The 18,277-nt window shown below is 43.8% G+C and overlaps 1 protein-coding gene across 2 annotated transcripts in view; it reads right to left on the reverse strand.

Moving 5' to 3' along the window:
- LOC141172417 (NXPE family member 2-like) overlaps window positions 1–18,277 on the reverse strand; it is a 348,707-nt gene that overhangs the window by 147,111 nt on the left and 183,319 nt on the right. For both annotated transcript variants that reach the window (XM_073656625.1, XM_073656624.1), the window contains exon 5: window positions 3,182–3,400. In XM_073656625.1, the coding sequence (XP_073512726.1) occupies window positions 3,182–3,400 (219 nt within the window). The remainder of the gene's footprint in view (window positions 1–3,181; window positions 3,401–18,277) is intronic.

Below are 18,277 nucleotides of genomic sequence, written 5' to 3' on the forward strand. Positions count from 1 at the left end.
GGTTAGGCTGGCACACAGACTGCTGGGTATAGGCAGACACGGCTGGTATGCAGACTGGCGGATGCTGGTAAGCACGACTGGTATGCAGGCAGGGAGGTACTGGCAGGTACGACAGGTTGGAACACAGAGTGGATAGGACCCAGTACAGACTGGGACTCAGGAACAGAACCGCAGATGCGGTGGACAAACACAGCAGAGTGAGGCCGCCCAGGGCGGCGAGCAAGAGCAGAACAAGACGAGACCGCCTGGAGCGGTGAGCGAGAGAAGAGCAGGACGAGACTGCCGGAGCAGCGAGCAAAGGGTCAGAGCAGGACGAGACTGCCGGAGCAGCGAGCAAAGGGTCAGAGCAGAGCGAGACTGCCGGAGCAGCGAGCAAAGGGTCAGAGCAGGACGAGACTGCCGGAGCAGCGAGCAAAGGGTCAGAGCAGGACGAGACTGCCGGAGCAGCGAGCAAAGGGTCAGAGCAGGACGAGACTGCTGGAGCAGCGAGCAAAGGGTCAGAGCAGGACGAGACTGCCGGAGCAGCGAGCAAAGGGTCCGAGCAGAGCAAGACTGCCGGAGCAGCGAGCAAAGGGTCAGAGCAGAGCGAGACTGCCGGAGCAGTGAGCAAAGGGTCAGAGCAGAGCGAGACTGCCGGAGCAGCGAGCAAAGGGTCAGAGCAGAGCGAGACTGCCGGAGCAGCGAGCAAAGGGTCAGAGCAGAGCGAGACTGCCAGAGCAGCGAGCAAAGGGTCAGAGCAGAGCGAGACTGCCGGAGCAGCGAGCAAAGGGTCAGAGCAGAGCGAGACTGCCGGAGCAGCGAACAAAGGGTCAGAGCAGAGCGAGACTGCCGGAGCAGCGAGCAAAGGGTCAGAGCAGAGCGAGACTGCCGGAGCAGCGAGCAAAGGGTCAGAGCAGAGCGAGACTGCCGGAGCAGCAAGCAAAGGGTCAGAGCAGAGCGAGACTGCCGGAGCAGCGAGCAAAGGGTCAGAGCAGAGCGGAAACTGCAGGAGCGGTGAGCAAGGCAGAGCAGAGCGGAAATCGCAGGAGCGGTGAGCAAAGCAGAGCAGAGGGAACAGGGCTCTGTTCACACGGAACAAACTGGAAGGGAAAGGCAGAACCAGGTACACACAAGATACTTGCAATGAAGTAGCGAGTGGACTCTAAACTCACAAACGGGAGTACAGGGACAACGAGTAGGAGTTAGATACGGGATCAGATTCTGCAGGAAAAGGGAAGGTACGGACATAGAGAAAAACAAGTAACAGGCTAGGAGAGTATTCAGACAAGAACAGACACAGCAGCAAGATACAGGAGCGGGTCTAGGTATGCGGCCCCTAGAAGGCGGAACGAAAAGGCTAGGAGCGTGTTCAGACAGGAACAGGCAAGATACAGGAACGGGTCTAGGTATGCGGCCCCTGGAAGGCGGAAAGAACAGGCTAGGAGCGTGTTCACACTGGCCTGGAAATACAGCCTCTTGGATAGGCAGAAGACAACAGGCTAAAAGATAGTTCAGACAGGACACAGTTCAGACACGGGAACTGATACCACAAGGCAGGAAGCATAGACAGGACCTGGCACATCAGTGACTGGAAGCCAACTGACAGAACACAATGCTCAGGCCTGGATTCCAGGGAGGAGCTGGGTTAAATACCAGGTGACAGACAGCAATAGGCTGAGGATGCACAAGGGGTGTGCCTGCAGCAGCTACAAGAAACAGGAAGTGATCGGGCGCCGCCCTTAAGCAGCAGAAACAGAGGCAAGCAGACAGCATGGAGGGAAGCCAGGCTAGCAGACTGGACTGGAGATCAAGTGCGCGCTCTTGCACAGTGGGAGATGGACCACTATGCAAGGACGCCGCCAGGTTTGTTACATAGACTTTTCAAAAGCTTTTTTATACGGTTCCACACAAAAGGTTGATACATAAAATGAGAACAATGATGATAGGGGAAAATATATGTAAGTGGGTTAAGAACTGGCTCAGTGATAGGAAAGAAAGGGTGGTTATTAATGGAACACACTCAGACTGGGTTTCAGCTAACAGTGGGGTACCACAGGGGTCAGTATTGGGCCCGCTTCTTTTTAACATATTTATTAATGACCTTGTAGGGGGCATGCAGAGCAGTATTTCAATAGTTGCAGATGACACTAAACTCTGCAGGGTAATCAATACAGAGGAGGACAATTTTATATCACAGGAGGAACTATGTAAACTAGAAGCTTGGGCTGATAAATGGCAAATGAGCTTTAATGGGGATAAATGTAAGGTAATGCACTTGGGCAGAGGAAATAAAATGTATAATTATATGCTTAATTGTAAAACACTGGGCAAAACTGTCACTGAAAAAGACCTGGGTGTATTGGTGGACGACAAGCTCACGTTTGGTGGCCAGTGTCAGGCTGCTGCTGCAAAGGTAAATAAAATAATGGGATGCATTGAAAGAGGCATACATGCTCATGAGGAGAACATAATTTTACTTCTATACAAGTCACTAGTGCGACCACACTTAGAATACTGTGTACAGTTCTGGTCTCTGGTGTATAAGAAAGACATAGCTGAACTAGAGCGGGTGCAGAGAAGAGCGACCAAGGTTATTAGAGGACTGGGGGGTCTGCAATACCAAGACAGGTTATTACACTTGGGGTTATTTAGTGTGGAAAAACAAAGGCTTAGGGGTGATCTTATTACTATGTACAAATATATGAGGGTACAGTACAAAGACCTTTCTACTGATCTTTTTACTCTGAGGCCAGAGACGGGGACAAGGGGGCATCTTCTACGTCTGGAGGAAAGAAGGTTTAATCATAATCACAGATGCGGATTCTTTACTGTAAGAGCAGTGAGACTATGGAACTCTCTGCCGCATGATGTTGTAATGAGTGATTCACTACTAGAATTTAAGAAGGTCATGGATGTCTTTCTTGAAAAGTAGAATATTACAGGCTATATATACTAGATTCTTTGATAGGGCGTTGATCCAGGAAACTACATTTCTGTTTTTTTTCAGTAGAGATGGGGTGCAGAGTGTACTTTAATGAGAAAAAAAATTAACTTTTTAGAATTTACCAAAAGGCTGCAATGAAACAAAGAGTGAAAAATTTAAAGGGGTCTGAATACTTTCCGTACCCACTGTAACTGCATAGATGTGAACATATCCTTTCTCGATGTTTGTCTATGTTGTGTTCTGTTTTTGAATACTTACTTTTTAATTTGTTTTCAAAATATGTCATCCACTGATGCATTGTAGAATCTCCAAACATGTAAAAGAACTTTCCTTTCATACATGTGTTCATTTCCTCCATAGTGTGAAAGGTTTTCATTGTGCATGCTTTGGGGTACCAGATTTCCTCCATGACATGTCCACTGGGATATTCTAAGCCTAATCCACTTCTGCAGTTTCCTTTTTTCTCTAAATTTACATCTTTATAAATAGAAAAAAGTACTAATTAATATTACAGATGTAGATGTGTAAAAAAAAATTATATACATTAATATATATATATATTAATATATATATATATATATAGTATATAGTATATAGTGAAATATATATAGTGAAATGAGTATTGAACACATCACCAGTTTTCTAAGTAAATATATTTCTAAAGGTGCAATTGACATGACATTTTCACCAGATGTTGATAACAACCCATCGAATCCACACAGGCAAAGAAATCAAGCCATAGATGTCCATAAATTAAGTTATGTGTAATAATGAGAAATGACAAAGAAAAAAGTATTGAACACATGAAGAAAGAGAGGTGCAAAAAGCCCTAGAAAGTCATGACATCAGCTGACATATCAGAAATTAGAAAGCAATCCTGCCACTTAATGAATAATAACAACATCTGGTTCAACTGATGGCCTATAAAAAGGTGTCTCATTACCAAGGTGCCACACAAGAAACATCTCATGATGGTTAAAACCAGTGAGCTGTCTCGAGACCTTCACAACCTTATTGTTGCAAAACATACAGATGGCATTGACAGAAGAATTTTTAAACTACTGAAGGTTGCAGTGAGAACTGTTGGGGTGATAATCTGGAAGTGGATAGAACAGAATTTCACCATAAACTGGCCATAACCAGTTGCTCCTCGCAAGATTTCATACAAAAGAATGAAAAGAATTATCAGAAGTGTTGTCCAAGAGCTAAGGACCAACTGTGGAGAGCTACAGAAAGACCTAGAATCAGCAGGTACAATTGTTTCAAAGAAAACAATGCAACTCAACCTCCATGGCCTGTATGCACACTCACCACGTAAGACTCCATTGTTGAACAAAACAGCATGTGCAAGAGCGTTTAAAGTTTGCTCAACAACATTTAGACAAGTGTGTGAAACACTAGGAGATAGTAGTCTGGTCAGATGCGAAAAAAATGTAACTCTTTGGATGCCACAATACACATCATGTTTAAACATCATACCAATAGTGAAGTTTGGAAGTGGGAACATTATAGTATGGGGCTGTTTTTCAGCATACGGCAGTGGCAAACTTCATGTAATTGAAGGAAGGGTCAAAAATATACTGACATTTCACCAAGACAATGATCCCAAACACACAACCAAGAAAACTCTCATTTGGTTTCAGAGAAAGAAAATAAAGCTGCTAGAATGGCCCAGCCAATCACCTGACCGGAATCCAATGGAAAATTTATCAAAGGAACTAAAGCTCCAAGTTCATAGAAGGAGCCTTCAGAATGTGAAGAGTGTTTGTGTGGAAGAATGGGCCAAAATCACACCTGAGCAATACACATGACTAGTTTTTCCATAAAGGAGGTCTCTTGAAGCTGTCATCACTAGTGATGAGCAAATATGTTCGAGATCCGATCTCCAAACTTAAGTTTGACACGAATGTGGCACATTCGGATTCGTGATCGGAAAGGCGAGCAAAATTTGTTAAATTCGGGAAAATCGGTAACATTCAGTGAATTTACGTGGTTACGTGATTGCGGGCCCACTACAGCTTTTTTTACAGTTTTGCTAGCATAGTGCTTGTGTATGATGAGCGGGGAGACGTGGCAGATTTGTGGAGGGGCTGGTGATAGCTCAGAACAGGTCAGAACAGTGGCATGCTTTTTTTTTTCCTGTAGGCAGTAACTTTATGTCAGGAAAGCGCGGCTAGCTAACCAGAGTGCAGGAAGCATCCACAGTGTCCCAGTCACAAGGGCTTCTGCAATTGGCTGCTGAAATCACATGTCCTCTCCATATAAAAAATGTCCATGTTCCCTCAGTGACATTTTATTAATGCCACTGAAGGAGATAGATGCTGCTCAGTGTGTATTGTCCTGTGTAATGACAGATATTAGCTAGATAGATGGGCACTTCTGTGGAAGTCAGATAGTATAGATAAGTCCTGTTCTGTGTACCTGTTCAATCGACATTGCAGCCCTTTTTTTGTTTTTGTGCAATTACTGACAAAAAGAGCCAATGGCATAGAACAGTGTTGTGCACCAGTTGTACTGTCTGTGCTCCATGCAGACCTTCAATCTATTTTTGCACTTGCTAATGTGATAAAGAAAGCCCTTGTAGGCCAATTTTTGTTTTTGTGGGGTTGAAATTCAGCCATCTGCAGACCTTGACAGTGCAGAGCTTCTGAGTGCAGAGCTAATGTGCAAACGGTGTTAGCTCAGTTTGTCATTTATTTAGTGGGTTTAATTCAGCTGTTTTCAGAGTAAAAAAAATGTTTTTTCTGTTGCTAGCCACAGTCCACCAAAGATTTTTTTTGTGTGGCAAACGTGATACAGTCTGCTAAAATCAACCTACTATTTTAGTGGCGGTGAACCTCAGCTGTTGTCAAAGTAAAAAAGAAGTTTTTTTGTCTTGCTAGGCAGAGTCTACAAACGATTTTTTTGTGTGGCAAACGTCATACACTCTGCTATACGTCAGCTACTACGTTAATGGCAGTGAACTTTAGCTGTTTTCAGAGTAAAAAAATAGAATTTTTCTGTTGCTAGACAGAGTCCAAAAAATATTTTTCTCTGTCGCAAACATGTTACACTCTGCTATAAGCCACCTAGTCCTTTAGTGGCGGTGAAATTCAGCTGTATTTAGAGCTTCTGCAGAGTAAAAAAATCTATTTTTTGCTGTTGCTAACGTTATACAGCAGGCTAGATCTGAGTTTGAAATAGTTTGGAGAATATCTCCTATGTTATGCAGGACTCATCCACAGTAAAAAAATACTTTGGTTCCTAACATTATACAGCAGGGACATCTCGGTTTGAAATAGTTTGGAGAATATCTCCTATGTTATTATGTTATACAGGCGTCATCCACAGTAAAGAAAATACTTTTTTCGGTTCCTAACGTTATACAGCAGAAACATCTCAGTTAGAAATAATTTGGAGAAAATCTCCTATGTTATATAGGGGTCATCCACAGTAAAAAAAAAAAAGACTTTGTTCGGCTAGTAACATTAAACAGCAAGCCATATCTTACCTTGTCATCTAGTGCCGCTGAAATTCAGGTGTGCGCCGAGCGGTTGCAGAGGAAAAAAAATCAAATTTTGTTTTGCGAATAGCGTGCTCCTACTATAGTATCTGAACAACATGAGTGGGGAAAAAGAGGTCATGGTGGAAGGGGGAATAGGCTTGGTGTTCAATGTATACGTGGGGTAGGTGGTAATGTTAGTGAAAGCACTAGTGAATCAACGTCGTCGTGTCCTATCCAACGACAACGGACAACTTCTGTTACTGGACGGACTACTCCACTCCCTTTCTTTGGCAGCCGCACAGCGAAATGCCTTGTTGATAAGGGCCAGAAAAAGCAAGTGCTCCAGTGGATGGCAAGCGCTGCTTCAAGTGGCCTCTCCTCTTCTTCCTCCACCTCAACATCACACACAGTAAAGTCCACAGAGGTGGCATCCCAATAACCCTTGCTTCCCCCCGTGTCACAACTGTCCAAGTGCCCAACTGACTGTAGCAAACCACAGATGGGCAAGTCTGTAGAACTGTGTTCACCCATTCTATACCATGGGCATCAGAAGTGTACTCCAAACATTCGCAGACTGTATCTCAGCTTAAAATTGTTTGGGTCAGATATTCTTCTCCACACAGGGGGAAACACTGTACTGTGCTGTCACGGCAAGAAGAAGAGGAGGGTGATTCTGAGGGCGAGGAATGGTCTAACACATTGAATGATGACGAGGTTGCACATCCAACTTGGTGTGAACCCAGAGGCACGCAGCTGAGTAGCTCATCTGAGGAGGTGGAGGAGGAGGTTATGTTTCATCCTATGGCGCAGCACTGCATCCTTAGCCACAACCGTGGCAGTGACCAGCAGCGGTCACAGGTCTGCAGCTAGCAGGGGCGGCACACCACGACCAAGGAAGAGAATTTGAGAACCAGCTCTTTGCCAAGCTAGGAAAGTACTGTAGAATTCAGAGATCCCACACAACGCCCTATCACCTAGAGGGTAATGGACAAGTGGAACATTTTAGCCGGACATTATTGTCGATGTTGCGCACTTTAACAGCTGACGAGAAGAAAGACTGGAAGAGTTCCCTGTCAAAAGTGGTACATGCCTATAACTGTAAAAAAAGTGAGGCAACAGGTTACTCACCTTTCTTCCTATTGCATGGACGAAGTCGGGTACTAGTCAAGAACGTACCTGAAAAAGGTGGTTCAGGAAAACTTTGTTTGTACTAGGAAGACAAGGTGTATGTGGTCGTGGAGAGGAAATATGATAATCCAGTGTATGAAATCCGATTGGAAACGGGGGACATGAAAACGAGAGTAGTCCATCAGAATTTACTACTAACCTCTCATTATCTCCCACCACCACAAGACTTCCCAGGAGCAGATCGCCATTGACCGAGATCGACTAAGGGACTACCACCGGCAGAAGCTCTGGAGGTAGATACTGACCTTGAGAGCTCGTATTAAGAAGAGCACGCTGTTCTATTTCTCAGACCGGCAAAGAGAGGGATGTACCATCCTCAGGAGAGTGAACCAAGTCCCGAAGCACCAGAGTTTGTACTGAGGAATACAGATGAAGTCCAATCCAGATCTGACGATCGAACACCGGTCAACACAGACCGATCGAACTTAGGAGTAGCAGAATTACCAACCAGGTGGAAACGGACGATTCAAGAGAAGCACAGGAACTTACAGAGGCAGTTCCAACATCATCCCAGGAAGTACGAGAAATGAGTGCGGCAGTAGAAACTCCTGCAATCGAGGAACAACCCACCAGGAGGATGTCGAGTCGAGAAGTGAGAAGGCCCTAGAAGCTGACGTATGAGACACTTGGTGAACTGAGTCAAGTGCCAAGGACTGTCGATTGGAAACAGGTATCTCTGCCTATGGACCAGGTAAGCGCACTTGAGTGGAATTCACCACCGAGAGACAGTATTGACAATGTTACCTGGTGGAAAGAGTTGAATTGGCCTAGTGAGAGAGAGAGCTGGTTGAAGATGTACAAAAAGCTCCAGCGAAAGAGATGCTGATTAACACAATTAAAACAATTGTTTATTTCTTACAGGAGTCCTACAAGAAAAAGGTCATAAGAATAGGTTATCAATGTTTATAAATGTTATACCAATTTGACAATGACAAATTAATATATATAGTTACTAAGCTTTCGCCACTGTCTCAGAATTGGTCAAATTGACCAATTAAGACTAATTTCGAGGACGACATTCAAAAAGGAGGGAAGAGTGTGACATGACAGGATAAAGAATGCTGTGTACTATTGTGTCTTTGTGAAGGAAAAGCCTGTGGTTGTGTATGCATATTAGTGCGCTGCTAAGAGATCTAATCTATGCTGAATCGGGCTACTGAAGAGACTGTAATACTGTGCCTTGTGAAGAAACTACTGTATTGTTACTGGAGCCAGTTGCTCAAGAAACTCAGACTGTACTGTAATGAAGATTGTTGCTGTAATATCCCTGAATTGCACTGGCCATGCTTTAAACAGTTAACTGTTGAAAAAGACTCTTGTCAGATGTGTCTGGTCAGCAATTGAATCTATCGTGTGCCTGAGAGAAGCTGCAGCCTATGGTCGCCCTGAGTAACAGTTCCCCCAGGCTTCCAAAGAATTCATGAAACCCGTCTCGCCCTATCTGAACCTAGCGGCGTGCGTTATTCCTTGTGTCATTTCTCATCATTACAGATAATTTAATTAATGGACATCTATAGCTTGATTTCTTTGCCTGTGTAGATTTGATGGGTTGTTATCGACATCTGGTGAGAATTTCATGTCAAGAGCACCTTTAGAAATATATTTACTTAGAAAATTGGTGACTTGTTCAATACTTATTTCACCCGCTGCATATATAAAATACAGAGAGCGTGAGACAGAGAGAGGGGAATCAATATATATACATATATATTTACACACACACACACACACACACACACACACACACACACACACACACACACAGTGCTTAGCATAAATGGGTACACCCCCTTTGAAAAGTAAGATTTTAATCAATATCCCCCTGAATATAAGAACAATTTCAAAAATTTTGAAAATACTGAGTTTTATAGAACATTTTTTGAACTCATTACATGAAAGGTTAATATAACTTTCATATACTGTATAACTTTCATTACAAAATCTTCAGTTTTACTCAAATTAGTTGCTGCAATAATGAGTACACCCCACATCAAAAACTACTACATCTAGTATTTGGTATGACCTCCATGATTTTTAAGGATAGCACAAAGTCTTTTAGGCATGGTATGAACAAGTTAGCGACATACTGCAACATCTATCATTTTCCATCCAAGAATGACCTCTTTTAGAGCCTGGATGCTGGATGGAGAGTGATGACAACTTTTCTCTTCAGAATTCCCCATAGGTATACGGCTGAGTCTTTCAGAAATGCAACAGATGTGGGTTTTAGATCATTGTTGGAAAAGCACAGGTCTACCAAGGGCAGTATGCCAGTGAATTCACTATGCCATCAATGAAATGTAGCTCCCAGAGACCACTAGCTCTCATGTAGCCCCAAATAAGGAAACTACCACCATCATGTTGCACTGTTGGCAACATTCATTTTTCTAAATGCATGTTTCCTAAAGTTAAACATGGTAGGGGCAGTGTTGTTATGTGGGGCTGCATGAGTGCTGCTGGTGTCTGGGAGGTCATTTCATTGATGGTATCATGAATTCAGAGATGTATTGCTCTATATTGAAAGAGAAGATGCTACATAGACGTGCACTTTTCCAACATGGCAATGATCCAAAACACACATCTAAGACCACTGTTGCATTTCTAAAGAAAGTCATTCAGTGGCCAACTGCTGCATATCTCCTGATCTGAACCCAATCGAGCACCTAAGGGCAATTCTAAAGAGACAAGAGGAGCATCTCTCTCCATCCAGCATCCAGGCTCTAAGGAGGTTGTTTTTGAAGAATAGAAAAAAATATATGTGACAATATGTCACCAACTTGTTCATTTCGTGCCTAGAAGACTTGGTGCTGTCCTTAAAAATCATGGAGATGATACAAGATACTGGTTGTAGTATTTTTTGATGTGCAGTGCATTAATTATTGCATCAACTAATTTGAGTAAAACTGAAGATTTTGTAATGAAAATTTCATTAGTAACATTACTTTCACATTATAGGTTTAAAAATGTGCTCACTCAGTATAATATATATATATATTAGTACAGACCAAAAGTTTGGACACACCTTCTCATTTAAAGATTTTTCTGTATTTTCATGACTATGAAAATTGTACATTCACACTGAAGGCATCAAAACTATGAATTAACACATGTGGAATTATATACTTAACAAAAAAGTGTGAAACAACTGAAAATATGTCTTATATTCTAGGTTCTTCAAAGTAGCCACCTTTTGCTTTGATGACTGCTTTGCACACTCTTGGCATTCTCTTGATGAGCTTCAAGAGGTAGTCACCGGAAGTGGTTTTCACTTCACAGGTGTGCCCTGTCAGGTTTAATAAGTGGGATTTCTTGCCTTATAAATTGGGTTGGGACCATCAGTTGTGTTGTGCAGAAGTCTGGTGGATACACAGCTGATAGTCCTACTGAATAGACTGTTAGAATTTGTATTATGGCAAGAAAAAAGCAGCTGAGTAAAGAAAAATGAGCGGCCATCATTACTTTAAGAAATTAAGGTCAGTCAGTGCGAAAAATTGGGAAAACTTTGAAAGTGTCCCCAAGTGCAGTTGCAAAAACCATCAAGGGCTACAAAGAAACTGGCTCACATGAGAAACGGGGAAGTGGAGACCCCCTAGGCTGATCTAGCATCACCCTGTCTCCCCTAATGACCCTATATTGGCTCTTCACCAATCGCAGCACGTGTGCCTCGCTCTCTTTCCCTGGCGTATGGCTAAGGCTAGGGAAGGGAGGAGATGAGCACTAATCGATCCTCACTGAACACTAAAGATAACAAAGGAGGACAAACAGGGGGAAATTGCTTAGCTTTAGATGACTTCAGACAAATGCACATACATAGCAAGGGATTACTTCACAATGAACTCACCCCACCTTCAGTATTACATTATTTAAAATCTGAGTAAATGCTTTCTGTGCAAGTGGCGCCGAGTCAATGGCAAAGATGGAAATAGGTTCAGCTAAAGCACAGCAAGCAAGATCACGAGTTTTCACAAACTCAGCATCAACCATGCTGACTCCGACTCCACTGTCAAACACAGAAATTTTCTCGGTTTTGCTCTCTAGCAACAAATGTACCCCTTGTTTATCCAACTCCAGACTACCAAGAGTTAATCGAGACTCCTTTTGCTTAGGAATTGCAGGACAGGTCCCAACAAAATGTCCCTTTTTGCCTCAAAAATCACATATGCCCTTTTTCCTGCGAATCTCTGGGGAAATGTATGATGTAGAGACACCCCCTAACTGCATGGGTTCCTCCACCACCCCCACTGCTGGCTCAACCCCAGACTGCTCCCCTGGCAGAGGTACACAACCCCAACAAGAAGGCCCCAGAGAAGGCGGTCTCACCCGTCTATCCCGAAGGCGTCTATTAAGACGTATGGCCAACGACATGGCAGCCACCAAGGACTGAGGGGTTTCATATAGTGCCAAGGCATCTTTCAACCTTTCAGTAAGGCCCTCACAAAATTGACTTCTAAGGGCTGAGTCATTCCATTTGGAATTCGTTGCCCATCTACTGAATTCCAAACTGTAAGTCTCCACTGACCGATTCCCCTGCTGAAGGCGACATAGCCTAGACTCAGCCAAGATGACTCAGTCAGGGTCATCATAAATGAGGGTCAGAGCCCCAAAAAAATCCTCCACAGACTGGAGACAAACCGAGTCCCCTCATAGAAGAGGAGGGAACTGTCACGAATGTGCCGCATCCTGCTGAGACATTTGGGGTATCTGGGAACAGAAGGTTTCAGCGGTTGGCGGATTGCAGGTCCTCTTTGGAGTCCACCCAGCGTTTAACTTGAATGGTGCAGATTGATTTTCACTAGGTGCCGGCGCAGGTTCAGTCATCGCTCTTAGAATACAGAGCGGCAGCTGTAACTGCGCCCTGGCCCTGACTGACAACTGGCCCCAATGCAGAGCCAATGTCAGTCAGTGCCAGGGGCATTGTTACAGCCACCGCTCTCCATACTCAGAGTACAGAGTGACTGAACCCATGACAGTGCCGTCCCCATGACTGAAACCTGGAACACTGCCAGGGAGAATAAAGTTAATTTTTTTTGTCCCCACAGCGATTGACTATGTGCAAGTGCTAGTCAGGTTAGTAAGACTATTAGCCTCCAGATTAGACCCATATTTGCAGGTTAAGGCTATGTGCCCACGATGCAGAAATGCTCCGGATTTGTTCCTGAGTGTTTCTGCATCTCCCTGGCAGAAAAAACGCATGCGGATTGTACATGCAGATTGTACATGCGTTTTTCCTGCCAGGGACAAGAGGAAGTGATGAATTCTTCACATGCATTTCCGCATGCGGGTGGTCAAGCGCTTTCCAAGCGATTTTAGCATCACTTGGAAAGTGCTAGACAACTTGGTCACACTATATAAATCCATACAACCGGCATGGATTTATATAGTGTGACTGAAAGAATATTAAAAAATAAAATATAAATATAATACTTACCTTCTGATGGCCACTGGTGTGTTTATTATTCGATGCGTCTCGGCTTGCCGGCAGCTCGCGGTACACTGAAGAACCTGCCGACGTCAGCAGTTGCTTGACCCGTGACATGACTAAATGACGTCAGCGCAGGTCCTTGAGTCCACCGCGATCTGCCGGCAAGCCAAGACAAGCACACCGAGGGCCATCAGAAGGTAAGTATAATATTTATTTTTTATTTTTTTTAATTTTTTTTTACAAGTTCTATGGTACCCGGGTCCAGAGGAGAGTCTTCTCTTCTCCAGACCCGGGTACCATCCGCACATTGAAACGCATGGAATGCGCATGTACAGATCCAGTGATGCGGATCCCATGCGTTCCATTGCAAGTCAATGGCGATGAAAACGCAGCACTTCCGCAAAATAATTGGTAGTGCTGCTTTTTTTCCGCAATGATAATCCGCAGCGGAAATTTCCGCAGCATGTGCACAGCACATGCGGATTATCATTGGGGAACATGGCAGGCCTTCTACCAAGCATTTTTTAAGCGTTTCTGCAGCGGAATTGCCGCTGCGGAAATGCTTAAAAAACGCATCGTGGGCACACAGCCTAATAGTGTTTTTTCTGATGAAAGGTTCCCTTTAATATGAGGGGTTGGGTAAGGGTTGTCATCAAATATGCAACACTAGGTTCACTTTTGTACAGTGCTCTACACTGAGCAATTTTGTGCCTGCTTACGTAAAACGATAAGACACCACCAGAACAGAGCCCAAATGGAGCACAAAGTTTCTCCGTTGCGTTGCCTCATAGGTCCATCGTGTTTTACATTTGAGTCTCTTTTTTGTGGGAATCAGATAACAACCTTAATGTTGTGCTCAGTGTAGAGCACAGGATAAATGTGAACCTAGGCCATTGTACTGTGCATGAAGAAAAGACTGTGTTCTCAGTAGAAGGACAGGCAGAAAGATGATAGATAGATAGATACACAAGGCTCTTCTATGCACACATTATGTGCGCTGACATTTACTATTTGTTGGAAAAGAGCATACGTATCTTTAACAGGCTGCTTTGCACGTTAATAAAAGTCAGTAGCTGCTCGGCAGAAAGCATGTTCGTCCTTCCTGGCAAATTTCTTCCCCAGCACCTTTGCTCAGCATCATGAAGCATCATGAAGGCACCCCCACCCCCCACTCCCATCACCTATCCTCAGGAGACAACAGTGTCATACAGTGTTAGGCTATGTGCACACGATGCAGAAATGCTCAGGATTTTTTCCTGAGCGTTTCTGCATCTCCCTGGCAGAAAAAAACGCATGCGGATTGTACATGCGTTTTCCTGCCAGGGACATGCGGAAATGGAGCGGTTACCCACTGACATTTCCGCATGCGGATTGACAAGCGCTTTCCAAGCGATTAGCATCACTTGGAAAGTGCTTGTGACAACTAGGTCACACTATATAAATCCATGCAAACAGCATGGATTTATATAGTGTGACCCGAGAGAGTGGTAAAAATAAAAAATAATGTATACTTACCCTCCGATGGCCCCCGGTGTCCCGCTAACTCCGTTCTCCCTTGCCGGCAACATTGAATTGAAAGACCTGCCGACGTCAGCGTCACGTGACCAGTCACATGACTCTGACGTCAGAGCAGGTCCTTCAACTCACTGCAAAGTGCCGGGAACCAAGCAGGAGCGGTGCGCGGGCCGACAGAAGGTAAGTATACATTTATTTTTTATTCTATTCTTTTTTTTTTTTACAGATTTTTTAATGGTACCTGGGTGTGGAGGAGACTCTCCTCTCCTACACAACCGGATACCATCCGCACATTAGAACGCGTGGATTACGCATCTACATATACAGTGATGCGTAATCCATGCGGTCTAATGCAAGTCAATGGCGGCGAAAACGCCGCGTTTCCGCAAAATTAATGGACATGCTGCGTATTTTTGAGCGCAGCATAAACGCTGCGGAAAAATCCACAGAATGGGCACAGCACATGCGGATTATCATTGGGGAACATTGCTGCCCTTCTACCATGCGTTTTTAATGCGTTTCCGCAGCTGCAAAAACGCTGCGGAAACGCATTACAAACGCATCGTGTGCACACAGCCTAAGTCCTGCTATGAAACATTCTAACTGTGGTCCGGCTCCTCTGAGAGAGAGACATCAGCTCTTCCTCAGCAGTCCACTCCTGCATCTGGCTCTGATTAATGGAGATGCACAGAGAATCCTTCTGTTGCTTCATCAATCAAGCCTTGCATTAGTGCAAGAGGGGGCCCTCAGACACTTCTTACTGAGGGCCTATTCCCATACTGTGTCATCCTCACTGACTTTTCTGAGGTTGGATGTGGGCCCTCAGTCAGCGAAGAGCCATAATAACACTCAAACAAATGTTACTTTGGTTAGTCCCGGTGGTTAATCAGTGTTAGCCTTCGAGCAGCTGCCGTGCTCCTCACCTGAAAAGAGCAGTGACAAGATGACAGCTGATCAAAACAACAGCGTTCTGGTCAGCACACAGAGTGAGCTGTAGGATGCCGCTCTCCTAGGTTGTCCAACCTTGGGAGTAGTGGGGAGCTGGTCAAGAGTTAGCTGCTGACGGTGCTTGCAACAATTAACAGTGAAAATCACTGGGTCCACCTGTGATTACACCGATGAACCAGTCCGACCCTGCTATAAGCTGTTCTGTGACTGTTTGTTGTACCATACCTGTGAAGCTCAGTACAGTATTGCAATGTAATCACCAAGTTCTGTGTGTTCAGTACTGAAGACAAACAAAACAATAATCTTGTAGTTATGATACCTTTTAATGGCTAATAAAAATAATATACAGTAAATTATGTTACAAATTAAGCTTTCAAAACTACTTGGCTCTCTTCATCAAGTATAGTATAACAAAGTATCACACACACATACATATATACAGTCGTGGCCAAAAGTGTTGGCACCCCTGAAATTATTCAAGAAAATGAAGCAATTCTCCAGAATATTATTGCAATTATATAAGACTCGATGAAGCAATGTGGCCGACCAATCAGAGTAATGCCAGTAGCCAACATGGCTACGGCATTCCCAAGTATGGAAGGAAATCATGTTTATTGGCTGTCTAACAGCTGAGAAACATGCTGGTGTGAACTCAAACATGGCGCTTGAGCAACCGCGATGCTCAATTGAGTAACGAGCGTATCCAAGCACCCCAATGCTCAATTGAGTATTGAGATGTGGCGAGCATGCTCACTCGCCACTACTAATGATCTGATAATCAGTAGAGGTGGCGTCATAGCCTTGATTTAAACGTGTTCTTTTATGATGTGTCAAGTGTTCATCACTTTCTGTTGGTCTACAACAGATGCAATTATATTTGATGTCCTGGCTGTAAACACTGGACTTTTTAATGTGTTTCGGATGGTAGCTGTCCCATGTGAGGTATGTGGACCAATTAACTGGTTTGCGATACACGGATGTCTATTAAACCGCTTTACATTTTTAATGGTGGAATCCAGAAAGTGTATTTCTGTATATGAGTCAAAGTCAAGATTATGGTGGGATAAATACTTTTAACCTTTTATAAAATTTTATAAATTCTTGTTCAGATTAAGTCTAGATTATCAAGAGGTCCTCAATGTAATGAAAACCATTATTACACAAAAACACAGAGGTTCCTGTAGAATGATTTACCCAATTGTTAAAAGCAAACTCAGCGAGCTGTAAGAAAAGAATACCAGTCCTCCTGTCAAGCTGCCATAAAGCACTTCAAAATTAGTTTCATAGATTGACTTGTCCTCTCAGTCTGACCGTTGGTTTCAGGGTGGTAGGCAGAGGAAAATTACAAGTTAATCCCCAATTTACAACAAAAATCTCTCCAGAATTTAGAGACAAATTGCACTCCCGTATTAGACACAATGTTAAGAGGGACCCCATGTAACCTTACAATATGAGAAAGAACTTGGAGAGTGTCTCTGCTTTTGGTAATCCTGACAAAGGAACAAAATGAGCTTGTTTGCTGAATCGATCGACGATCACCCAAATTGTTGTATTCCCACCAGACACAGACAAATAAGTAATGAACTCTATTTCTGGAAATGGCAATGGAGTAAATTCCCCAGCGGGCCGACTATGACTGACTTTTGCATGTGCGCAGACTTCACAAGCGGATACAAAATCTTTAATATCATTATGCATGGTTGGCCACCAAAAAAGTCTAGTAATGGCTTTTCATGTAGCAGTAAACTCAGGATGACCACTCAAGACGGAATCATGAAACTCCTGTAACAGATGCAATCGTAGGTATACAGGCACAAATAATATAGATCCTGGAGTAGCGGTAGGAGTCAATGACTGAACTTTACAGATCTTCCAACTCCATGGCTACAATAGAAACCACCATAACCTGAGGAAGAATGGAGGATGTAGGTTCAGGAGAAGAAACTATCGAAACTGTGTGATTACGCGTCAGCTTTCACATTCTTAGAACACATTTCCGAAGTTCTTCAGGTACCCCGGCAAACCCTTCAGGATAGCAGAGCATATTTGTACAGACTTTAGACATTTCTTGTTACAGTTGGGACTCCATTTAACAATTTCCTTCTGAAACCAATCAATAACAGGATTATGAATATGCAGCCATAGATGGCCCAGTATCAATCCAGCGTGTAAATTATCGGATTCAGAGTCTAGTGAGTATTCTTCAGTACTTTATCAGATGAAGACAAGGGTACCTAAGAGTCTAGGTGACCTCCTCGGCTGTCACCCATATAGGATTATGTCCCTTTGCTAAAGGACTAAGAAGCTGGACTCTATCAAAAGCGGCCGAACTTGCACAAGCGCGCAAACTTGCACTGTTGTATGGACTTTTTACTTTAGGTTTCACTTTCTGCTGGACAAGGGCTGTGTTTAAGTTTTCCTGTCATGTGGTTTATGAGGACTGAAATAAACCAGTCGGACTTTTAAATAGAAACAGTTCCTGTGATACCTCATCCCGCCCCCAAGCGAGTAGCATGGTCACAGGAGATACCAGCGGTGCTGAGGTAAGAAGAAGAAGAAGAAGCTGCTCATACAGCTGTCCTCCATATCTATCTGATCTAATATTGGAGATACCAGGGATGCTGAGGTAAGAAGAAGCTGCTCACACTGCTGTCCACTGCATCCATCTCATATAATACTGGAGATTCCAAGGGTGCTCAGGTAAGTAGTGGCTGCTCACAGTGTGGTCCACCCTATCAATCTGATCTAATACTGGAGATATGAGGCGTGTTGGAGGTAAGAAGAGGCTGCTCACACT

The sequence above is a fragment of the Phyllobates terribilis genome, unplaced genomic scaffold (genome assembly GCF_046119375.1).
Source record: "Phyllobates terribilis strain yellow unplaced genomic scaffold, ASM4611937v1 Scaffold_12__6_contigs__length_324123572, whole genome shotgun sequence".
NCBI lineage: Eukaryota > Metazoa > Chordata > Amphibia > Anura > Dendrobatidae > Phyllobates > Phyllobates terribilis.